The 26,585-nt window shown below is 41.3% G+C and overlaps 1 protein-coding gene across 1 annotated transcript in view; it reads right to left on the bottom strand.

The window, feature by feature from the left end:
- Positions 1-2,192: 2,192 nt before the first annotated feature.
- Positions 2,193-26,585, bottom strand: part of Emb (embigin) — a 54,571-nt gene continuing 30,178 nt past the window's right edge. The window contains 5 exon segments of the mRNA NM_053719.1: positions 2,193-2,587; positions 3,458-3,512; positions 5,295-5,328; positions 6,901-7,180; positions 10,019-10,146. Of these exon segments, the coding sequence (NP_446171.1) occupies positions 2,570-2,587; positions 3,458-3,512; positions 5,295-5,328; positions 6,901-7,180; positions 10,019-10,146 (515 nt within the window). The 3' untranslated portion in view covers positions 2,193-2,569.

The following is a 26,585-nucleotide window of genomic DNA, read 5'->3' as shown; positions in this document are numbered from 1 at the left end:
CTGCCCCACTGAGAAAGATAATTTCCTCTAAGCCCTAACACGCTGAAGGTACCCTTGAGTGAGCAGGATGGGGAAAGCCTCGGAGACAGATTCTAGGCTACTTCAAGACACTGGAAGGCGACCAGTGACGAGGTGAAGTGCAGTTCTAAGAAATGGCAAAAAGAAGCTGGGCTTGGCCTGCCCTGACCATCAATGTGAATCCTTGTGTTTAAGGAAAAATGACCGAGAAGCACCATGAAAAATGGAGAAATGCACGAGGCCAAGGCAGGGAAACCTACACCACACTCTTACAGCTGGAGAAGGCGAGGTGAGACAGGCTCTGAGGATTAATGAAAGATTAAGAGTCAGAGAAACAGGTATCCCTGGCCAACAAAACAAGGAAGAAAAAGGCTTAAACAATTTTAGGTTTGAGCCGGAAGGACTAGCTAGCTAGGGATAAGCAGATGGCCAAAGGGAACATATTTTCATGTAAACCAAATTGAAGATTATTGTAGCATCATTAAGTCTAAACATTATGCTGAAATCCCATCTATTGGAAAGATTAACAGAATCTCCCAGATGTCTACTTTATTAACTCAGGAGTTTTCCTGCTTCAGCCTTTAATTTACATTTGGTCCTTAGATAATTCTCTCTTCATTTCCATGAAGCTAGTTAATAGATGTTCCCAGAAGTGCTCCAGAGAGACTCTGAAGGGTTAAAAATGATCTTCAATATTTGAGAATGTTTTCTACTTCAAGTTACTGAGATAACTTATCTTCTTTAGAGTAATAAACAGCACACATGCCCATTAACACTTCAGTGTCTTACAGAAGTGTTACAGATGATTCTACCTCTGGGTAACAGATTTTTTTCTGAGGAAAATGATTTCAACTTAAATAGTGGTGGCAAAGGGAAAAGATGAATCCTTCAAGAAAAGTTACTTCTTTGGGTTCTGCTCATGTATCCAACCACAGTTACGCTGTCTTGAGTGGACTACTCCTTGGATTCAAAATGTTTACGCTATTTATACTGGTGGCCATGAGATCATCAAGATGGGCATGTCAAATTAGCCTTGAATGAAGGCAAAGCAAATGTGTGGCTGATGCAACTAAAGGGGGAAACGGTGCTAACTACCACCAGCAGGTATGTTGTTCAATAAAAATCCACACATGCAGTTATCATAATCTTATGAGAAAATACTGAATTTTGTTTCAACAGAACTGTAAGCAGCTGTCCTAACTATTTCCTATGTATTATTCTTGCTAATAAATATTGGTAAACATTAGGTGAGCAAGGTGTCAACATAATTTTCCCCACCAGAAATCTTACACTTTTCATAGCTAATGCAAAAGGTATACATACATTTCTATAGTTTCCATTTTTAAACCAGTGGACTCTTTTTACATCTAATCAATGAATCACCAAGAACCATGGATTTTTTTTTTACTATCACCCCAAGTTGGTCTCCCTTTGCAGCCCTGTTTCTCCCTGAGGCAGTGTGTCACAAAACCCAGCAGCACACGGGACACCTTATCCAACCATCCAAGGCACTCACTACATTTTCTTTCATTTATAGCCACTGACAGTTTTCCATGTCTATTACGAGCTGAACTGACTTTGTTCTCCTGAGTTCATAAAATATCTCAGATACGTTTTTGAAGTTAAGTCTAAGGCATTTCCAGCAACCTAAAAACAGTACAATGGTACTCATGCATATTAGCCAAGGGAATTATTACCAGAAAACACCAATAATGCATTTTTACACACTTAGCCAGTTAAGGTACCAGAAAACGATGGCAAATGAAGGTAGCCAGAAACCATGAATCACAGAGACATGCAGGGAGCGGTACTGTGCTGTGACCACATGGATCTGAAGACTAATGACGTCCAAACAAGGACAATGTCCTACTTAAGGCTGAGAAGCACTTTGGCTTGGGGTAGAGAGAGTACTAAGGACAGCAATAAAGATGAGAAGCTCTGGTGTTGTATGACCACAGCACAAGCATTTGATTTAACTCCCTTAGTTTGCAGCATTATTTATGGACCAAAAGCACATCTTTGTGTCAAGACTGCAGTGTGACCCCCGATATTGAAAGCACAGTTTCCACTTCCCAGGGATAACACACTCAACACAGGATACACTTCACATGAGAACTGTTACAAATACTTCTATAGGTAATGGGTACGGTTGAGGCAAACACTTTTAACACAACTGGCAAACACTTTCTCTTTAATAAATTCTTTGGTAATAAACAGATCTTTAGCAATATTTACTTTGTGGGTTATTAACTGATTTTGCTGGTGTCTGCCCTGTCCCCCTGATCTCCCAGAGAGGGTAAACTTTATTATCTAGGTTACAGCTCACAGAACACAGCTGAAACAATGTACCTTGCTTTAATGAAAAGCAATTACACAATGAAAATACATCTTTAGGTAGGAGATGGTCTATATTGTTTACGAAACTACTCCTGGGCACAGTGAGGGCATCTTTGTCTTCGGAAAAATCTAAAACTCGGATGTTCTCCAATGAATGCTGAAATTCAAACTCCAGTGCTGTACGTCTTCCCAAGGCAAAATGTTCTTTTTGGATTCACTGATCCCCAGAGTCCTGAGTTAAAGAAAGCAAAATGAAAGAGTTAATGCCATGGTAATCTACTATAACTCACTATCACTGCAGCAAAGCAGAGGAGGCCTGCCAACTATGGGCAAAGCAAGTTCAAACAATGACGAACTAAGACAATTACAAATCAATTAAGGACATTAAGCTCTGGTGGGTGACGTCATCGCATCAACTATAGGGACATGTGTGGAAATAAAATAGAAAAATACACTTTGAGATGGGAATTTAAAAATTACATGAAACTTTTGAAGAAAACTAGCCCAAGGGAGAAAATGTATATTTATATAAAGATCCTGAAGCAACACTGGGTATGATGGTTCAAGCACGTCATCTCTGTATTCAGGAGGCTGGGACAGGGGCTGGAGAGATGGCTCAGTGGTTAAGGGCACTGACTGCTCTTCCAGAGGTCCTGAGTTCAATTCTCAGCAACCAGATGGTGGCTCACAACCATCTATAATGTTGAGACAGGATTATTAACATCTATTTTCTGGTAGAAAAGGATACTATTATTTTTTTAAAGATTTATTTATTTATTTTATGTCTATGAATACACTGTAGCTGCCTTCATGAATACCAAAAGAGGGCATTGGATCCCATTACAGATGGTTGTGAGCCATCACGTGTATGCTGGGAATTGAACTTGGGACCCCTAGAAGAACAGTTAGAGCTCTTAACTGCTGAGCCATCTCTCTAGCCCCAGATATCACTATTTTTGTATTAGTCTATATTTTCTCCTAAAACTGTGCAAATAAATTTATTCAAGCACACAATGAACTGGGCCTTTTATGAATCTGAAAAAAGTAAGGTTTAATCTATTAAAAATCACCTTTTACTATCCTGTAGAAGTAATTTACTTACCGTTTTTCTGTACCGGGGGACATTGTTTTCTATTCCATTGCTATCATCTGATTTCCTGTGTCAAAAAAAAAAAAAAAAAAAAAAAAAAAAAAGAAAAGGAAACACCAGATGTTCACAATGCATAAAATTAAGGCAGGGTAGTAAGCACATCACAGCTGAACTTTAAGTCTTAAATCTTCCTAATTTCTTAAAGTAATAAAAAGTGTGACAGCCATCCATGTAGGTAAGGATAATTATACTATGCCCTGTAATGTCAGTTCTTCTGCCTCACCCCCACCATGCCCAGCGTCTCTGACCACTCCTGCGTAGTCACTAGGGCCAGGGGGCTGCATCCGAACTGCTATGACAGTGGACTACCAGTCCCATGCAATTTAATTTTTACTTCCACAGCTTGCCCTACTTACTGCTTCTCTCCAGCATCTTGAGAAGCAATATCAACAGGACTCAAACTATAACAGAAAGAGTGAGGTTGCCTTTTATTTTAAATTTGGAATCCGATACATCATGTGGTCCATCCCTAATTTCATTACAGCCATCACTGAAAATGTCTTTTAGGTATAAATTAGCAAGGGTATTTTAAGCTCAATTAGATCAATCCTTGCTGTGATTCATTTTAGATACTCTAGAATTTAGTTAGGAACTAATTTTTTATCACAGGAAACATTTTCATGTTATATATCTGTATATTTGTCAGTCACTATGTGTTTTGGTATGCATTGTCCTTTTTAATTTCTTGTTAAAAAGGACTTAAAAATAAAAATACAATATCAAAACCAATAGAATGTTGTAGGTTGCTATGTAGGTGTTAGGAATTAAACACATGCCATCTGGAAGAGCATCAAATGTTCTTAACCACTGAGCCATCCCTCTACCCTCAAGAATATTATCATCTTATGCCAAGAAGTGGTTGCTGACAGGAGCCTGATACAGCTATCTTCTTGGAGGCTCTGTCAGAGCCTGACAATTACAGAAGCAAATGCTCACAGTCAACCATTGGACCAAGCACAGGGTCCCTAATGAAGGAGTTAGAGAAAGGACTGAAGGAGCTGCAGGGGTTTGCAACCCATAGGAAAAACAATATCAACCACCCAGACCCCCCCAGAGCTCCCAGGGACTAAACCACCAACCAATGAGTACACATGGAGGGACCCATGGCTCCAGCTGCATATGTAGCAGAGGATGGCCTTGTTGGTCATCAGTGGGAAGAGAATCCCTTGGTTCTGTGAAATCTGGATGCCCCAGTGTAGGAGAATGTCAGGGTGTGGAGGAGTGGGAGGAGTCATTGGGGAGCACCCTCATAGAAGCAGGGGTGAGGAGGATGGGATAGGGGGTTTCCAGAGGGGAAACAAGGAAAGGGGATAAGATTTGAAATGTAAATAAATAAAATACCCAATAAAAAAAAGAAATCTTTACAAAAAAAATACACTGCAATAGATAATTGCTACATCTAGTAAAAATTAGAATTAGATTAACTAGACCATACAAAAAGGTTTTCATCAGTGATCAAAAACACAACCAAGGTAAAGAACCACTTAAGAATTAATACTCATTTCTGATTATTGTGCACAAAAGTCTGTCCTAACCACTTATACACAGAACTTAACAAGTGTATATAGTAGTAGCACTATGAAAACATTTGCACAAACAAAACCAGAAGTACAAAACCAGAAGTGATGAGGGTGGATTCTGATTACCAATTTCATCGCACGGATGTATACAGAAAACAGCATGCATATCAGCATCCTCTTTTGTTTTGTTTCCAACTGTGAACATTTTACTTAATTTCATATTTATCTGCATTTTACAAAAGTGAAAAAAATAAAAAAACAATACTTACAACTGTTCGATTTGTTCAAATTCTTTCCCATCATCTGTACGACAACAAACAGAAAAGATATGGCCATTAAGGACTCCGTGCTACTTTTCCAGGTTCAGTTCAACCTCCTCCTAACAACACTTTCCCAGGGAAAGACCAGACGCTCCTTCAGTAGCTATGGCTTCCTCTGCTCCCTCTTAACAGGATGCCAGACCTTACCTCAATCTCTGGTCAAGAGCTGTTCGGCACCCTAGGATTTTTTTTTCTCAAAACTGTGATGTCATTGAAGTTTTCTTTTAAAGAATTATTTATTTTATGTATATGTGTATACTGTCACTGTCTTCAGACAAATCAGAAAAAGACATCAGACCCCATTACAGAGGGTTGAGAGCCACCATGTGGTTGCTGGGAATTGAACTCAGGACCTCTGGAAGAGCAGTCAGTGCTCTAAATGTATGAGACATCTCTCCACCCTGCCACTGAAATTTTTTTTTTTAAAAAAACTGTATAAAAATCAAAAAATAAATATAGAATAAGGGACAATTTTTCTCAAGGTTCCTCATCCAATAGCCCAGCACATAAGGGTTTCAAACAACAGGAAAGAACCCTGACTTCTGTAGGAATCTAGAAGGTTGATGAAGTCGTTTTTAAATAGAGATGGAGACACAGCTTAGTCATAAAGCACTTGTTGTAGAAGAACGAGGCTCGATGATCACTACCCAGACCCCTCATGAAAAGCCAGATGTGCTAATGCACATTTGTAATGTCAATGCGGGGACAGGGAAACAAGAGGGCACATGGAACTCAGAGGCCTGCCACTCCGGCCTAATGGGTTAGGAAAGGCCGTCTGCCAAAATAAAGTAGACAGCGTTCCTAAAAATGACACTCAAGTTTGCGCTCTGACCTCCAATACACACGCATACACAAGCACTGACACACACACACGCAATCACCCTGACACAAATGGTCAAAATAAATTATTTAAGTTAAAAAAAAAAAACCCAACCATTTGACACCATTGATACTAAGCAACCAGGGCTGTTTGTTTGTTTTATTTTGTTTTTTTTTTTTATCTAAATCCCCATGTCAACACACATTCCCTCACTGGTGTTTAGTGGCAGCAAGAGAAGAAAGATGATTTTAACTATGACACTCTTCGAGAAGAACATCACCACGACTGTTACAACCACAAATACTGGTCCAAGTAGGAAACACGTTACAAACCATTTTTAGTTACTTTGAGTGTATGCGTGCATGTGTCTGTGTCTGTGCACGTCAACCTGTGTCAATGCAGGTATTGCAGGATCAATGCTTAGGCACGGAGGTCACAGCCTGACTTCAGGTGTCTGTCCGTCCTTGACTTCCACCTTGACAGGATCTTCCTGCTCTTTTCTGCTACTGTGTATGTGAGGCTGGCTAGCCTAAAATTCCAGAGATCTGCCTTCACCTCTGTCCTTTACCTAGGAGCGCTGAGACTATAGAGGCTCGCACTATAAACTCTGGAGACTTCAGTGCAGGTTCTTAGACTTCTTAAACCAATGCTTCTACCCAGCCATCTTTCCAGCTTCTCCCCAGAACTTGTAGTGTGCAGAGCATAATATGCATCATAATTAAGTGATTATCGTACCTGGGTCATTCTTTTTCTTCTGCGTGTACACTTCACAAAGCAGGATGATGGCCACTAAGAGGATGACTTCAGCAATTATGGCAAGGAATGGCTTGAGAGGCACCATGAAACTCAGCACAACCAGCTTAATGTGTTCCTCACTCTCCCCTAACGGGAAGGCTGCCCGGCACCAGTAGGATCCTCCATCTTCCTCCAAAAGGTGCTTTACCTTGAGCTTTGTTTCGTTAGCATAGGAACCATTTATATCAAACTTATCATTCACGTGAACATCGATGGGAACCTAAGGCAAAGAGACATTAAACCCCTTACATAATGCAAAAAGAGATACGTGTCCCATGTGATCTTATTCTGAGCAAGGCTGAAAAGATGGAGACAAGGAAACCACTTACCAGAAAGGGGCATATGAAAATGTATGAGACATTCTATAAAACAGAGCTTTAACGTCACCGGGGCGTTGGTATTCCAGCAGCAAGCAAAGGGGGGAAAGTCTATTCAGCTAGACAAGTGTATGTCTAGGTCACCATTAGTAACTATTAGGTGAGAATTCAAGGCAGAAAATCAGGTCCAGTCATCTTGGGTTTTCATTCTCATGTATGACTAGCTCTCCACAAAGACAGACAGGTACAAAAGGAACAATGCTCCTCTAAAGACAGTGTTCTGGCCATTCCTCTGAAGATTAATCTAGCCTGACAGCACTAGTTCCCTACACTGACGGCCAGGAGCAGCTCCAGTGGCCAGCTCTCTGTGATGTCTTAGACCCCAGTTCCCCCCTTTCATGCCCCAGTTTCTTCCTCTCCCAGGTAGACTAGCTTCTGAGATCTACTGGGTTTTCCTCAGGCTCACACACTCACACTTAGAAGCCGTTATACTTAGTCTATTTAAATTAAATTTTATTCTCAGGACACTTGATGCCTTTACTCCTCAATCACTGGCCTGAGATGTTCAATTAAGTGCTAATCTGCACATAAATGTTCTCAGAGGTTATCCAAGGAAGAATTCTCTGCACATGTATTTGGGAAGAGGAATAAAGATCGTTGCCCATCTCTATGTAGACAGGCAGCATGGACTGATAATAGGACAAAAACCACCATATGAATCAGAGACAATAAATCAGCAGACTGAAGTTTAAGAAAAAGTTCAGAGCTAATTCTGACACCGATGATGACTTTCATTTTGAAATGGTACTTGAATTAAAATGTTGACCTGCGACCCCTTCCCTGGCCCTGTCTCATCCAGGCTCAATGCCAAAGTAAGAGGATAATGATTCCTACAGAAAAGCACAAGGATGCCCAGAAGGACATTCTATGACGTTAATATAAGTTGACTCAGGCTCCAGTTTGTCTGCTATCACGTCTGCATGAATTTATTAGGCTATGTATTCCAAAGACCACAGCTGATGCTTGGTTTTACATTTATATGTCATTTCCAGCTACCTGCCCTAATCAGCCATAAGACAAAAGGCAGAGGACTCCTTGTTTAAACTGCCTCCAGCCATTTTCCTGGAGCTTTAAAGTATTATCATTATCACAGAAGCAGACATGCTCCTTCCCCGGCCTTTCTTCCAAAGCATCCAGTTTCTTTCAGACGAAATTAACACCTCATTACAAGATCTGTTGCTTCATGTGCTCCATATAGAATTACAGATTTTCTTCAATGGGATTTTAATTTGAATACTCATTAGCACCAAGGAATGATAAGAGTACCCCTAGAATACCATGTCCCAAGTTTCAAGCTCTTTGAGGCAATCTGAGTGAGGAAGTGGATAATTTATTCACTGGACACTCTTGTTTTCTTCCCAACAGCTCTATAAGGTCAATTGTCTTAGATGTATAAAGCTTTGAAATGCACCATCCCACTCCTTCCCCCAATGCCTAAAGCACCCCATAGGGCCAATGACCCAAAAAAACCCAAGACCTAAGTTTAAGTGACCAAATTTACCTTTGTTTTTTTTGTTTTGTTTTTGTTTTTGTTTGTTTTTTTGTTTGTTCGTTTGTTTTGTTTTTTTTTGCTCAAATGGTTGTCAAATGGTGAAACGTGTCGGATATTTCAGGAGACAAGCTGGAAAGGGAGTCTGGCATTTTGTTTTTTGTGTCCCTAGTTACTGGCAAAAAGTGAGGCTTTTTTATTAAACTTATTTCTAGCCTTGTCAACTACAAATACTTTGGCTGTGCCTTGTTACAGAGTCTGAGGTATCATCAAACTCTCTATACATGGTTTGAAAACACAACGATCATCCCGCTTCACCTTCCCACAGGTCTTGGATTACAGGCATCTGTCCCTACACCAGGCAACGAGTCTCTCCTTTGTTTATTTCTAATTTTGTTTTGTAGCAGAGCCTTGCTATTCAGCCTTGGTTAGTCTGGTTTTAAATGGTCCCGTTTCTTTGGTCCAGGTTAAACACAAAGCAATCTTCCTGTCTCAGTTTCCTCAGTACTGGGATTACATGCACAAGCCATCATGCCTATCCTGAAAATAAATTTTAATTATATTTCGACGAATTTTCTTTTAAAGAATAAATTGCAAAATCTAAAAAAAAAAAAAAAAAGAGTTGAATATGGCCCAATAAAGCATTAAAAGTGTCTTCACACATATAATATAGTACCCTGAGAACACCCAATGACAATTCCATTTATTACCTTGGTCACTTGGTAATTACCAGTTATAATAGAAATATTAGTTTTCCTAGGAATTTTAAGCCAGTTATAATCTTATTTATGAACTAAAAGTTTTCTTGTTTTGTTTTCTTCAAATCAGAGAAAGATCTTTTGTGTTTACATGTGTGTATACCTGTGTGAGTGGGTGTGTGAGCATGCTTTTATGTGTGGTGTATGTGGAAGCCACAGATAAGCATCCAGTGCCTTCCACAATTGCACTGCACTTGGTTTTTGGGAGAGTCTCTCATTAAATCTTGATTTCACTAGCAATACTCGACTGTGAGGCCAGCAAGCCTCTGGGATCATCCTGATCATCCTGTCTCCCACCTCTCTAACACTTGGATTACTAGTGTGCCTCACTTTCTATATGGGTACAGGGGATCCAAACTCTGGTCCTCCAGCTTGAAGGGCAAGCACTTTCACCAACTGAATCGTCTTCCTAGCCCCAGGAAATACCATCTTACCTGTGCAGTTCCATTACTCATGTACCAAGTCCAATTTAAAGGAAGACAATTTTGACATTCACACTTCAGCACAGTAGAATCCCCCACGTAAGTGATCAAAGGCTTGTTTTTCCCATGAACTTTGGGTACTAAGAAAAAAATTAGGAAAAAAATGTGTATTATTGAAATGGTTTAAGCAAAAGAAATGTACTAGACTTGCAGACATTTCCCCACTTCTTTTCTCCCTAATGTATTGTTCTCTTTGCGCAATTCTGACTATACATAAAATAAAACCAACTTGTAGTCTTTAGGAGACATCAGCAGTAGTGGTTAATAGTCCTGGATGGATGACTGCAATAGACAACTGGAAGGGAAGCCTCCAGTGATTAAAACTCTAACCATTCCACGTTTGCAACAAACTATTAACTATTAAATTGTTGAGCAAAAAAAAAAAAAAAGTGTCCTCCTCTTAAGGCTGTTCTTTCTTCCCACTGACTGAGATACTGGAAGTTTCTTCAGAGCTTTACCCTTACGAGGCATGAATAAAAAGGCAACATTTTCAGGCGAGAAAACAGTCTTAATTGGTGCAGATTTGTAAAGAGCCAGCAGAGTCAAAAAAGGTGGTGACACAAAGGGACAAAGGAAAGTAGAGGGGGAACAGGGATGTGGCTCCATGGAGAGTGCAGGCCCAGGGTGCAGAGCCCTGCACTGTCAAGGGAAAATTAGAGCACAGAAAACGAGAGAGCTAAAAAGAGTTACAGCATGATTTCAAAAGAACATACACTGACGCTAACTATGGTAAGTCTCTTAGTCAGGAAAGTTTGAAGTATACACAATTAGTAACAATGATGAGGAACCCAAAGTCGGAAAAATGAAAATTTAAATACCTGAACAGTCTGCTTAGAGAAACTCTAACACATCAACAGAAGTACTCACTGGAAAGCCACAAGGCAAAATTTGCCCTGTCTGGAGATGGATCAATAATGATACCTTTGTTTTCTTTCTTTTTTCTAATTTTACTAATTTAAAGATTTTTTAAAAATTTGTATGTTCTGCTTACTAAGTTAACAAGCAAAGGAAAATAGATAAAAACTACTGTAGTATCTAAAGGTTATATTATGGGGTCAAAATTTACTTTCAAGTGCAGAGATTAAGAAGATTTTCTACTTCTACAGCAAGGACGGACTCTAGATAAAATATGTGCTGTCCAGGGGTTCTTGAATTTTCTACTGAGCCTATTCATGATGCATGAATTGTAAAGATGGGAATCAGAAAAAATAAAACAGTAACTATTGGAAAAGAAATTATACTGTTAATAACCAAAAAAGGACCAAAACTAGGGTTTCTTTGGTGGCTTCTGTCCTTAGGTGAGCATGGCCCCAGTGTCAGAGATAGAAAAAGGTTCTATCTGTAACTGTTTAAAGTGAAGCCAAGTCACTGGGCTTGATCTACTTATACAGATCATCCTTGTTCTCTTCAGGATGATCAATGGCGTGTGGTGGGGCCCTGTCATCAGGAAAGAGAGGCACAGGAGACGAGGACACCACTAACTCAGACATAAATACTTCACTAATTAAATGATGACAGATGGGGCAATCTCTACATCAGTGGCTGTGATACGTTGAAAGTGTCTTCCACAGTCTCTGACCTTTGAATACGTGGTCCCTGTTGGTGACTGTTTAGGGAGGTTTAGGGTGTGGCCTTGCTCAACACAGTGTTCAGCGGATTTTGACAGCATAAAAACGTGTGGCCCTTGAGTTTGATTTTCCTGCCTCCGGCTTGAGTTTTAAGATGTGAGCGCACAGCTTCTGCTCGGGCCACCATACTTCCCTTCTATGATGGACTCTTAAACCTCTGGAGCCGTCAGCCCAAATAAACTCTTTGCTCTCTAAGTTGCCTTGGGGATAGTGCTTTAACTCCAGTGGCAGAAAGTAACCTGAGATGCTGGTTCTCATACTCTGTAACCACAGATGCATGGTTTGATTAAACTAGTCATTACAGACAGTTTTAAAGAAACCAAGGATATGAACCACCAATCAGGCAGCACAGTCGAGACAGGCACTTTGTGACATCACTAGGGGACATGATTAGAGGTGAGCATATATGAATAGATTAAGGTGCTTGGATTCCGATCATCCCACCCAGAAGAAACTGGTAGGCCAACCCTACAGGAAGAGCTTAGCATTCCTTTTCCTAACTCACACGCCAAACTGACTGACACCTGCTAAGCAGAAGTTCCTAAGGATTATCTCTAAGATCAGGTCTAAGTGTTGGAAGGAGTCAGCACCTTTCTAACAATGCCGTGCACATAAGAGTTCCAGCCGGGGTTTTACCGGAAGTCCCACACCCGCGGATCCCGGCCCGCAGCAGCTCTCTGCTCCCAGACCCCATGAGAGAGAGAGAGACCCAACCGCCTGGTCAGGTGGGCACTCCTGAGGCGACAGAGCGGAAGAGACCACCAACACTGCTCACCCCTGCCCACATCCCTGGCCCAAGAGGAAACTGTATAAGGCCTCTGGGCTCCCGTGGGGGAGGGCCCAGGAGCGGCAAGACCCCTGCCTGAGACACCGCCAGAACCTGAGGGAAACAGACCGGATAAACAGTTCTCTGCACCCAAATCCCGTGGGAGGGAGAGCTGAACCTTCAGAGAGGCAGACAAGCCTGGGAAACCAGAAGAGACTGCTCTCTGTACATACATCTCGGACGCCAGAGGAAAACACCAAAGGCCATCTGGAACCCTGGTGCACTGAAGCTCCCGGAAGAGGCGGCACAGGTCTTCCTGGTTGCTGTCCCTGCAGAGAGCCCCTGGGCAGCACCCCACGAGCGAACTTGAGCCTCGGGACCACAGGTAAGACCAACTTTTCTGCTGCAAGAAAGCTGCCTGGTGAACTCAAGACACAGGCCCACAGGAACAGCTGAAGACCTGTAGAGAAGAAAAACTACACGCCCGAAAGCAGAACACTCTGTCCCCATAACTGACTGAAAGAGAGGGAAACAGGTCTATAGCACTCCTGACACACAGGCTTATAGGACAGTCTAGCCACTGTCAGAAATAGCAGAACAAAGTAACACTAGAGATAATCTGATGGCGAGAGGCAAGCACAGGAACCCAAGCAACAGAAACCAAGACTACATGGCGCCATCGGAGCCCAATTCTCCCATCAAAACAAACATGGAATATCCAAACACACCAGAAAAGCAAGATCTAGTTTCAAAATCATTTTTGATCATAATGCGGGAGGACTTCAAGAAAGACGTGAAGAACTCCCTTAGAGAACAAGTAGAAGCCTACAGAGACGAATCGCAAATATGCCTGAAAGAATTCCAGGAAAACATAAATAAAGAAGTAGAAGCCCATACAGAGGAGACGAAAAAATCCCTGAAAGAATTCCAGGAAAACACAATCAAACAGTTGAAGGAATTAAAAATGGAAATAGAAGCAATCAAGAAAGAACACATGGAAACAACCCTGGATATAGAAAACCAAAAGAAGAGACAAGGAGCTGTAGATACAAGCTTCACCAACAGAATACAAGACATGGAAGAGAGAATCTCAGGAGCAGAAGTTTCCATAGAAATCATTGACTCAACTGTCAAAGATAATATAAAGCGGAAAAAGCTTCTGGTCCAAAACATACAGTAAATCCAGGACTCAATGAGAAGATCAAACCTAAGGATAATAGGTATAGAAGAGAGTGAAGACTCCCAGCTCAAAGGACCAGTAAATATCTTCAACAAAATCATAGAAGAAAACTTCCCTAACCTAAAAAAAGAGATACCCATAGACATACAAGAAGCCTACAGAACTCCAAATAGATTGGACCAGAAAAGAAACACCTCCTGTCACATAATAGTCAAAACACCAAACGCACAAAATAAAGAAAGAATATTAAAAGCAGTAAGGGAAAAAGGTCAAGTAATATATAAAGGCAGACCTATCAGAATCACACCAGACTTCTCGCCAGAAACTATGAAGGCCAGAAGATCCTGGACTGATGTCATACAGACCCTAAGAGAACACAAATGCCAGCCCAGGTTACTGTATCCAGCAAAACTCTCAATTAACATTGATGGAGAAACCAAGATATTCCATGACAAAACCAAATTTACACAATATCGTTCTACAAATCCAGCACTACAAAGGATAATAAATGGTAAAGCCCAACATAAGGAGGCAAGCTATACCCTAGAAGAAGCAAGAAACTAATCGTCTTGGCAACAAAACAAAGAGAATGAAAGCACACAAACATAACCTCACTTCCAAATATGAATATAATGGGAAGCAATAATCACTATTCCTTAATATCTCTCAATATCAATGGCCTCAACTCCCCAATAAAAAGACATAGATTAACAAACTGGATACGCAACGAGGACCCTGCATTCTGCTGCCTACAGGAAACACACCTCAGAGACAAAGACAGACACTACCTCAGAGTGAAAGGCTGGAAAACAACTTTCCAAGCAAATGGTCAGAAGAAGCAAGCTGGAGTAGCCATTCTAATATCAAATAAAATCAATTTCCAACTAAAAGTCATCAAAAAAGATAAGGAAGGACACTTCATATTCATCAAAGGAAAAATCCACCAAGATGAACTCTCAATCCTAAATATCTATGCCCCAAATACAAGGGCACCTACATACGTAAAAGAAACCTTACTAAAGCTCAAAACACACATTGCACCTCACACAATAATAGTGGGAGATTTCAACACCCCACTCTCATCAATGGACAGATCATGGAAACAGAAATTAAACAGTGATGTCGACAGACTAAGAGAAGTCATGAGCCAAATGGACTTAACGGATATTTATAGAACATTCTATCCTAAAGCAAAAGGATATACCTTGTTCTCAGCTCCTCATGGTACTTTCTCCAAAATTGACCATATAATTGGTCAAAAGCGGGCCTCAACAGGTACAGAAAGATAGAAATAATCCCATGCGTGCTATCGGACCACCACGGCCTAAAACTGGTCTTCAATAACAATAAGGGAAGAATGCCCACATATACGTGGAAATTGAACAATGCTCTACTCAATGATAACCTGGTCAAGGAAGAAATAAAGAAAGAAATTAAAAACTTTTTAGAATTTAATGAAAATGAAAGTACAACATACCCAAACTTATGGGACACAATGAAAGCTGTGCTAAGAGGAAAACTCATAGAGCTGAGTGCCTGCAGAAAGAAACAGGAAAGAGCATATGTCAGCAGCTTGACAGCACACCTAAAAGCTCTAGAACAAAAAGAAGCAAATACACCCAGGAGGAGTAGAAGGCAGGAAATAATCAAACTCAGAGCAGAAATCAACCAAGTAGAAACAAAAAGGACCATAGAAAGAATCAACAGAACCAAAAGTTGGTTCTTTGAGAAAATCAACAAGATAGATAAACCCTTAGCCAGACTAACGAGAGGACACAGAGAGTGCGTCCAAATTAACAAAATCAGAAATGAAAAGGGAGACATAACAACAGATACAGAGGAAATTCAAAAAATCATCAGATCTTACTATAAAAACCTATATTCAAGAAAACTTGAAAATCTTCAGGAAATGGACAATTTCCTAGACAGATACCAGGTATCGAAGTTAAATCAGGAACAGATAAACCACTTAAACAACCCCATAACTCCTAAGGAAATAGAAGCAGTCATTAAAGTTCTCCCAACCAAAAAGAGCCCAGGTCCAGACGGGTTTAGTGCAGAATTCTATCAAACCTTCATAGAAGACCTCATACCAATATTATCCAAACTATTCCACAAAATTGAAACAGATGGAGCCCTACCGAATTCCTTCTACGAAGCCACAATTACTCTTATACATAAACCACACAAAGACACAACAAAGAAAGAGAACTTCAGACCAATTTCCCTTATGAATATCGATGCAAAAATACTCAATAAAATTCTGGCAAACCGAATTCAAGAGCACATCAAAACAATCATCCACCATGATCAAGTAGGCTTCATCCCAGGCATGCAGGGATGGTTTAATATACGGAAAACCATCAACGTGATCCATCATATAAACAAACTGAAAGAACAGAACAACATGATCATTTCATTAGATGCTGAGAAAGCATTTGACAAAATTCAACACCCCTTCATGATAAAAGTCCTGGAAAGAATAGGAATTCAAGGCCCATACCTAAACATAGTAAAAGCCATATACAGCAAACCAGTTGCTAACATTAAACTAAATGGAGAGAAACTTGAAGCAATCCCACTAAAATCAGGGACTAGACAAGGCTGCACACTCTCTCTGTACTTATTCAATATAGTTCTTGAAGTTCTAGCCAGAGCAATCAGACAACAAAAGGAGATCAAGGGGATACAGATCAGAAAAGAAGAGGTCAAAATATCACTATTTGCAGACGACATGATAGTATATTTAAGTGATCCCAAAAGTTCCACCAGAGAACTACTAAAGCTGATAAACAACTTCAGCAAAGTGGCTGGGTATAAAATTAACTCAAATAAATCAGTAGCCTTCCTCTACACAAAAGAGAAACAAGCCGAGAAAGAAATTAGGGAAACGACACCCTTCATAATAGACCCAAATAATATAAAGTACCTCGGGGTGACTTTAACCAAGCAAGAAAAAGATCTGTACAATAAGAACTTCAAGACACTGAGGAAAGAAATTGAAGACCTCAGACGATGGAAAGATCTCCCATGCTCATGGATTGACAGGATTAATATAGTAAAAATGGCCATTTTACCAAAAGCAATCTACAGATTCAATGCAATCCCCATCAAAATACCAATCCAATTCTTCAAAGAGTTAGACAGAACAATTTGCAAATTCATCTGGAATAACAAAAAACCCAGGATAGCTAAAGCTATCCTCAACAATAAAAGGACTTCAGGGGGAATCACTATCCCTGAACTCAAGCAGTATTACAGAACAATAGTGATAAAAACTGCATGGTATTAGTACAGAGACAGACAGATAGACCAATGGAATAGAATTGAAGACCCAGAAATGAACCCACACACCTATGGTCACTTGATTTTTGACAGAGGAGCCAAAACCATCCAATGGAAAAAAGATAGCATTTTCAGCAAATGGTGCTGGTTCAACTGGAGGACAACATGTAGAAGAATGCAGATCGATCCATCCTTATCACCCTGTACAAAGCTTAAGTCCAAGTGGATCAAGGACCTACACATCAAACCAGACACACTCAAACTAATAGAAGAAAAACTAGGGAAGCATCTGGAACACATGGGCACTGGAAAAAATTTGCTGAACAAAACACCAATGGCTTATGCTCTAAGATCAAGAATCGACAAATGGGATCTCATAAAACTGCAAAGCTTCTGTAAGGCAAAGGACACTGTGGTTAGGACAAAACGGCAACCAACAGATTGGGAAAAGATCTTTACCAATCGTACAACAGATAGAGGCCTTATATCCAAAATATACAAAGAACTCAAGAAGTTAGACCACAGGGAAACAAATAACCCTATTAAAAAATGGGGTTCAGAGCTAAACAAAGAATTCACAGCTGAGGAATGCCGAATGGCTGAGAAACACCTAAAGAAATGTTCAACATCTTTAGTCATAAGGGAAATGCAAATCAAAACAACCCTGAGATTTCACCTCACACCAGTGAGAATGGCTAAGATCAAAAACTCAGGTGACAGCAGATGCTGGCGAGGACGTGGAGAAAGAGGAACACTCCTCCATTGTTGGTGGGATTGCAGACTGGTACAACCATTCTGGAAATCAGTCTGGAGGTTCCTCAGAAAATTGGACATGGAACTGCCTGAAGATCCAGCTATACCTCTCTTGGGCATATACCCAAAAGATGCCTCAACATATAAAAGAGACACGTGCTCCACTATGTTCATCGCAGCCTTATTTATTATAGCCAGAAATTGGAAAGAACCCAGATCCCCTTCAACAGAGGAATGGATACAGAAAATGTGGTACATCTACACAATGGAATATTACTCAGCTATCAAAAACAACGAGTTTATGAAATTCGTAGGCAAATGGTTGGAACTGGAAAATATCATCCTGAGTGAGCTAACCCAATCACAGAAAGACATACATGGTATGCACTCATTGATAAGTGGCTATTAGCCCAAATGCTTCAATTACCCTAGATCCCTAGAACAAACGAAACTCAAGACGGATGATCAAAATGTGAATGCTTCACTCCTTCTTTAAATGAGGAAAAAGAATACCCTTGGCAGGGAAGGGAGAGGCAAAGATTAAAACAGAGACTGAAGGAACACCCATTCAGAGCCTGCCCCACATGTGGCCCATACATATACAGCCATCCAAGTAGACAAGATGGATGAAGCAAAGAAGTGCAGACCGACAGGAGCTGGATGTAGATCGCTCCTGAGAGACACAGCCAGAATACAGCAAATACAGAGGCGAATGCCAGCAGCAAACCACTGAACTGAGAATAGGTCCCCCGTTGAAGGAATCAGAGAAAGAACTGGAAGAGCTTGAAGGTGCTCGAGACCCCAAAAGTACAACAATGTCAAGCAACCAGAGCTTCCAGGGACTAAGCCACTACCTAAAGACTATACATGGACTGACCCTGGACTCTGACCCCATAGGTAGCAATGAATATCCTAGTAAGAGCACCAGTGGAAGGGGAAGCCCTGGGTCCTGCTAAGACTGAACCCCCAGTGAGCTAGACTATGGGGGGAGGGCGGCAATGGGGGGAGGGTTGGGAGGGGAACACCCATAAGGAAGGGGAGGGGGGAGTGGGATGTTTGTCCGGAAACGGGATAGGGAATAACACTCAAAATGTATATAAGAAATACTCAAGTTAATAAAAAAAAAAAAAAAAAAAAAGAGTTCCAGCCGGGGAACAAATATTTGGCACATATGACAGCCATGCTACCTATAAGTATCTTATGGGTAGGGCATTATACTTCTGCTATGTTCTCGTAAAGGGTTACACGAGAGTTCAACAAATGGAAAGTGCTTGGTACATGATAACTGTCACAACGGTTCCAACTTTTATTGGGATGATGCCCCGATATAGCTCCCTTAATCATGATTCCCCGTAATTAATGGCTGTGCCCTTTATACGTCGTGCAATTAGCCACCTTCATGAGAAAATTATTGTCCACTGTGGTTTTTAGGTCAGCTAGCTAGCCTTTGGGAGCAGAGGAGAAATGAGTTCTACAGAGGGAAGTGAGGGAGGACTGTACTTCACGTATGTACATCTTAGAACTGTGTAGACGTCTGAAATCACTCACGAACCGTCAACCGAGTTCCTGTATGATTCACCCAGACCATCTGGAAAGGGAGACGCTGAGGAGAGGATGAATAAAGTGTCGAGACAGAAGGGAAAGAAGAAGCATGAAGAAACATTAGCTGCAGACTCTAGAGACCCTAGTCCATCCAAATGCCATACTGTAGACAACTCTTCCTAGAAGCCGTGAGGCTTCTACCGTGCAGACCACACAGCCGAGCACTGGCTAACATTAGGCATGTGTGCAGTCGTTCAGAAGTTTTAACAATCTAAACCGGGCTGCCCGGCTAGGTCCTTACGAATGATTAGAAACAGCTGTCTTAAAAGATCAGAACAACCTTCCTTCTAGACCTCCTATGTGGAAGAGAAAGGATACTCACTCGAAGGCTAAGAATAAAAAGGAAACACCTCGCTTACAGCATATAGTTTACAATGAGAAAATACAGAAGAAAAGCAGACAATAATTTGATTAAAAAAAAAAAACAAGAGCTAAAACTTTAGGAAAACAATTTTAATCTAAATGGATTTCGGTGGAAAGGGCATGTGGGAGAGACATCTCCCACATAGGTCGCTACTTCTATATGCTTAGTCCCACATCCTCTGAATACTGAAATCACCTCGGGACTCACTTATAATCCAGATGGCTCTGATATGGAGGAAACTAACTGTTCTGAGAAAATGGGAAGCAATTCCCAGATCCAAGGGAAAGAGCAGACCATCTGTCTTGCTACTAATATAACGAGTATATTTTAAGTTATTGAGGAAAAGAAAATGATTAAACGTCAAAATGGTAAAGGCTCATCTAGGCAGGATCCCAGAACATTTTATTCTGATTTGTTTTTGCTTAGGGCAGGGTCAATTTCCTCACTAAAAATTGGTGGTGGGAGCTGCCTCGGGCTGGACAACGGTCCGTGGACCGAGGTCTCTGCTAGACTCTATGTAAATCCCTTTCATTCACTCAGCACTCCTGTTGGAGCCCTAGAGAGCAGAACTGACACTGACAGTACTCGCTAGTATTGTAGTACACTGGCTGGCTGGTCTGTTTTCTAGAACTGGAAATTTAGAGAAATAAACAATGCCATCTCTATTGATCCTGTTTCCCCACTACTCAGATGACTGGTCATCTTCTTCTCAGAGTCATCAGCACTGCTGAGTTCAGGTGGTAGAGAATAGATTAGTCCACTTTGATCAATCAGTAAGCCGTAAGTGCCCACGCTGTCACACTTCCTGAGATTCGATAGATAGGCTTATATTCCTAGCTAGCCAACAGTCATGTTATCTGGTTCCTCTTTATGCATGTTTCCCTATCTGTGGTTTTGTTGTGAGGAGGGGAGACTGGAGAGCGGGGGACTGAGCTACTCTCGGATATCCTGACAAAGCACCCTCATGCTGCACCACGCCACCATCTCACCAGACTTCTTCACAAAGCACGAAGCAGTAGGTGAGGCTCTATTATGGTAGCACCATGTTTGACGGCTGATGGTTCACTCTAGGGCATAGAGGGCTCCCCTTATTTTGGAAGAGGTGCCAAATAGAGACCTACAAATCAAGCACAGATGAGAACTTGCCTCACCTTTTTCTGAAGCCACAAGGTGCCCTCCAAACCTGAAATGGAGCTGAGCCACACTTCTCAAGGACCATTTGGAAAAGCAGAAAGAGAAGGTTCTTTTAGACCCCTGGTTCATGAACTTCTTGAGGCAGCCTCAGCTCACCATTAGGTTAACAGTGTTCTGAAGGGCAAATTCTGAAGCCCAGCATTGGTCAGGGTCAGGTTTTGTTATCCTGAGATCTTTATCTTTTAGATACTCTATTTTTCAAAGCTGGCACATACTTCTGTTAAGGTTTCTATTGAGGTGATGAAACACCATGACTTAAAATAACTTGGGGAAGGAAGGGTTTATTTCAGCTTACAACTCTCAGGTCACACCTCATCACTAAGAGAAATCAGGACAAGAACTCAGGGCAGGAAAAGAGCTAGAGGAAGGATCTGTTGCCAAGGCCATGGAGGGGTGCTGCTTACTGACTAGTTTCCTCTGCCTGCTTTCTAAACAGCACCCAGGACCAACAACCCAGAGTTAACACCACCTACAGTGAAGTGGGCCCTTCCACGCCAACCAACATCAAGAAATTGCATCACTACAGACCAATCTGGTGGGGGCACTTTCTCATGTGAGGTTCTTTCTTTCAAAGTAACTCTACCTTCTGTCAAACTGACACAAAACTAGCCAGCAGAGTATGCTTCCTTCTCAAAGTAGGTCACGCTTTGGCCGGAAATCATGTGTTGAAATTCGACCAAAAGATTGACACGTATCCACAAACTGAGAAGCAGAAGCAGAAAAAGTCAAGTTTGGACAGAGAGTGGAGAAACAGGATGTTGAGGTTTAGTCATTTGCTATCTATTGTTAATAGTGAGTGTGCCCCCCTCACCCGAGACCTGGTTGTTCTGGGGAACTCGAGTCTGCCAGAGTCATCCATTGGAAAGTAGATTTTAACAGCATAGAGGGTAGGCAGCTGCCCAGCTTTTGTACTATTTAAGGATTATTGTAAATATAAAGGTTGTATGCGTTTCCTTTTTTTTAATCTGGGAACTAAATTGTCCAACATGGGTAGAAACCCTAGGCTGTGGTTAATTTCTACAACAACAGGAGAAACTATTTCTCAGTAAAGCTTTGTGAAGGAGATGCCCAGGACACAGAACAGGCAGCGAGAAGGGCTAATCAATCAAGTATTCTGTAAGAGCTGGATAAGAAGCCATGGCTGTGACCTTAAACTGGTTCATCTGAATGCTGGGATCAGGCTACAGTCCACATAAGTAACATCGGGTGACAACCCGGAAACGGAGAAGCTCATAGATTGAAAACAAAACCTCTTTCCTATTATTCTCTTATGCGTCTCAACGGTTAGTCAAGCAGAAATTGAGAACTTGGTTAAACAAGATGCTTTCTCTAAAAGTGCCCAGCTTCCCATCACCTCTACTTGGCTCAGTGTAATGACCAATAGCCTTATGGACTTGAATTATACATATATTGAGTTAGGGACTCACTGGGTAGTTCTGGCTGGCCTAGGTTTCAATATATAAACTGGAATGGCTTAAAGAGATCTACATGCCTCTGCCTCCAGAGTGATGAGATTTCCAACAAAGGGGAGGGAAAACCTGTCAAGACCATATCCAGAGGTTGTCAGGCACAGCCCCTGATTGGGGGGTGGGGCCACCCACCCATCTACAAAGTTTTAAACCAGACTGGCTCCTATCTAAAGGAAAGGCCATTCAGAGACGATCCCACTTGGGGATCCATTCCACAAGCAGGCACCAAACCCAGACACTATTGTGGATGCCAAGTAGTGCTTGATGACAGGGGCCTGATAAAGTTGTCTCCTGAGAGGCTCTGCCAGAGCCTGACCAGTACAGAGGCAGAAGCTCACAGCCAACCATTGAACTGAGAAGAGGGTGCAGAATGGAGGAGTCAGAGAAAGGGCTGAAAGAGCTGATAGGGTTAGCAACCCCACCGGAAGAACAACAATATCAACCAACCAGAACCCCCCCCCCCAGCTCCCAGGGACTAAACCACCAACTAAAGAATATACTGGACAGACCCATGGCTCCAGCTGCATATGTAGCAGAGGATGGCCTTGTCTGGCATCAATGGGAGGAAAGGCTCTTGGTCCTATGAAGGCTTGATGCCCCAGTGTAGGGGAATGCCAGGGAGGTGAGGTAAGAGTGGGTGAGTGGGTAGGTGAGTACCTTCACAGAGGCAGAGGTAGGGGGTTGGAATAGGGGGTTTGCAGAGGGGAAACTGGAAAAGGGGATAACATTTAGAATGTAAATAAATAAAATATCCAATAAAAATAAATAAAGACATGAATCTACCACTTCTGACCTAGTAATTCTTTTTAACTATATGAGAATCATAGTTTGTTTTGGGCCACTACTCACATCTAGAAACATGTATGGATACAAGGGCAGGGCAATAGTATTCTAATGCACCAACTTAGTGTTTTAAAACTTTGAATAAAGTGGGGCACATGGGAAGGGGCCTCAGGGCTGGAGGGTGGAATTTCTAACCCACGGTAGCATCTGGAAATCCTGGATTGAGTCTACTTAGTGAAAGCAACAGTTTCCCAAAAGTTCCAAAAATAAAGCTCTGTGCTTGTACCTTCACAGGCTCAAACTGGCCCAAAGTCATGCTCACTTCAAGGGTAACTAGTGGAAGCAAAGGCAGCTAAGGCAAGTGTGGGTGACGATTAGGTCACTTCCGTCTCATTAGGAAAACTCTCAGGGAAGACAGATGACTGACCCAGGGCCAGGCTCAATACATGCTCTATTACCAAAATCTCAGCATTAAATTTTTGCATTTTCTATGATGAGATTTGTTTTTCGAAACAGGGTATCTCTGTGTAGTCCTGACTGTCCTAGAACTTGTACTGTAGACCAGGTTGGCCTCGAGCTCAGAGATCCACCTGCCTCTGCCTCCTGAGTGCTGGGATTAAAGGTGTATACTACCACTACTTAGCATATCATGAGATTTTTGATATTAATAAATTTTACAGAAGTTCTTTCTTTCTTTCCTTTTTCTTTCCTTCCTTCTTTCTATCTTCCTTCTTTCCTTCTCTCTCTTTCTTTCTCCCTTTCTTTCTTCCTTCCTTCCTTCCTTCTCTCTCTCTCTATCTATCTCTATCTCTATCTCTCTCTCTCTCTCTCTTTCTTTCTTTCTTCCTTTGTTCATACTATCTGACAGACCACTAAGAAACACTCGTGCCAGCGTTTGCGGGTGGCACATGATTCTCAACATATTAGCGTCTGTCCCGCTCTCCTGCTCTGGCTGGCATCACTGGCACACAGGGTCAGCAGAAGATATGTTGTTCCATACTCATCAGCACCATGTGACAGTAACACATCACCTCCCCTAAGGACAGAAGCAGTGTAAATTGTCCCGAGGTCTTACGCTCATGAGCTGGGCTTGCCTCATGCAGTTTACAGAAAAGTAAAACACAGTGGAGAAGACGGAGAATAGTCTCAAGAAAGAGCATGAAACTTAGCTTTTTAATCCATATTAATTTGTAGTACTGATAAAGATCATTCTCCCTAAGCAAAACCATGAGCAAGCCATGTAGATATTTGCAAAAATATACAGTTACATAAGCCTAACAGACTTAATGAAGTAACAACTATGAAATAAACGGTTGTACAGATGCCTTTAAAGTCTACTCAAATAAAATTATTTCTCCAAGCAATAATCAATTATAAATTGATTTAAATTGCTGAAGTATTATTTTTAGCACAGACTCTCCAGAAGAAACCCAGGTTATTAATTTTATAAGTATCTTCAGGATATAGCGCATACTTAAAAGTTACATTAACGTTAAGTGGGCATTAAAAACGAATGAGTTGAATGAAACCGCTTCAAGCAAATTTTAAAAGTAACGGATTTTCGCAGCCCTGAGAGATAGGATTAAACGAATGACGGAGGTAAAGACGGCGGCACGTGCTCATCATCACTTGGGAAGCTAATGCAGGAGGGCAAACATTAGTCCTGGTTTCGTTAAGATCGAGAACAGTCTGGGCTAAATGGGACCTTGTCTCAGAAGTCGATAGATAGATAGATAGATAGATAGATAGATAGATAGATAGATAGATAGATAGATAGATAGATAGATAGATAGATAAATAGATAGATAGATAGACAGACAGACAGACGGACATTTCCTGGCTGGGAGGTAAGAGGTCCTGGGAGGAACCTCTAATTGCCATGCTAAACACACCTATTTTTAAACTGCTCTCTTCTAGATTTCTACATTTATACCCACTGTTGCTCTCACCCTTGATAGAGAGGCTTCTTCTTCTTCTTCTTTTTTTTTTTTTAATGCAAAGTGGTTAATGCAGACATCATCACTGAGCAAAGACTGAAAATAAGTGACTTGTGTTTTCCACTCTCTGTGTTTCTACATCAACTTCTCCAGGGCTCTTGGAATATCCCCATAGGAGGGTGGGAAGAATGTAAAAGGCAGAGAGTGGGAGGGAATGCTGTAACATGCTGCTTTCTACCATGGCAATATGTATGTACTCACAAAATCACAGAAGTACAAGACTGGGCCCACCGACCTTCCACCAGGGATGGGATACACAGAGGATTACACTGTACACATAGAACATTATACTCTAGGGTTGCTGTTACTGTTGCTTGTTTGTTTTGTCTTTTTATTGCTGTTTTTGTTTGGGTTTTGTTGTTCTCTCCCATCTCCCATGTACTCTCATGCTAGGCCCCTTCTATCAACGCTCACACCATTTCTTCTACTCCGATACTATAAATATTCCACTCCCCTCTTGTTTTGTCCCACCTCTTCAGTTAGACTCCAGTCAGAGAGAAATTCAACACTGTTTATCATAAGAACCACAGAATACAGAGCAAATACCTCACCGTGATCAAAACAATATATAGGGGAAGCCTTTATTATTCTTAAGCTTCTCACTATTCTAAATGGGATAACTCAAAAGCATCCCACTAATGAGACAAAGATGTCCATTCCCACTCCATATAGAACTGAAAGCCTTATCTAGAGAGAAAAAAAAAACAAGAGAAAGAAATGAAGGAGATACAAGTTGGGGAGAGTTGGGGGAGGACCCTGTAGAGTCCATTAGAAAACTCTTAGTTCTGAACGAAAGAGCAGACACACACACACACACACACACACACACACACACACACACACACACAATCAATACAGAAAATTAGTAGCTTTTCATATGCCAATAAGAAATCAACAAAACAATCTCACTGACAATAGCCTTAAACAATGAAAGCAACCGAACAAAAACTAGAAATAAGCCAAGGTGGTAGAGGCCTTTACACTGAAGAAAAAAAATAGGAAGACACTAAAGGAGGAAACGGAAGAATATCCTAGGTGATGGGAGACATCCTCGTGTTCATGGACCAGCAGTGTGGCTTCCTGAGCAAAATAGTGTACAGATCCAACACAATTCTTATCTTATTTCCAATGCCACTCTTTACAAAGCCGGAAAAGACAACCCTAAAATACATAGTGAAGGTATCTATGGTTTCGGTCATTGTTCATTAGAAGGAAAAGAGAGAAGTGGGAGGGGGAGGAAGGTGGAGGAAACAGGAAGGGAAAGGAAGAATGGAGGAAAGAAATGAAGGAAGAAGGAAGGGGAGGAGGAAAATATTCCATGACTATTGTTGCACAAGTTAAATCGGATAAAAAGAAACTAAACAAAGAGCACACACAACGTCAGCAAGTATGACCCCAGTTCCTGCAACTGTAAAGACCAAAGTGAATAGCTACACGGATATATTATAATTTCCATGTTGAAATGATTGGAAAAAAAAAAGTCAGAAGTCTTGAGTGT

Source organism: Rattus norvegicus, chromosome 2 (assembly GCF_021556685.1).
Source record: "Rattus norvegicus strain SHRSP/BbbUtx chromosome 2, alternate assembly SHRSP_T2T, whole genome shotgun sequence".
In the NCBI taxonomy this organism is placed as follows: domain Eukaryota; kingdom Metazoa; phylum Chordata; class Mammalia; order Rodentia; family Muridae; genus Rattus; species Rattus norvegicus.
This window is presented reverse-complemented; position numbering and strand designations above follow the sequence as displayed.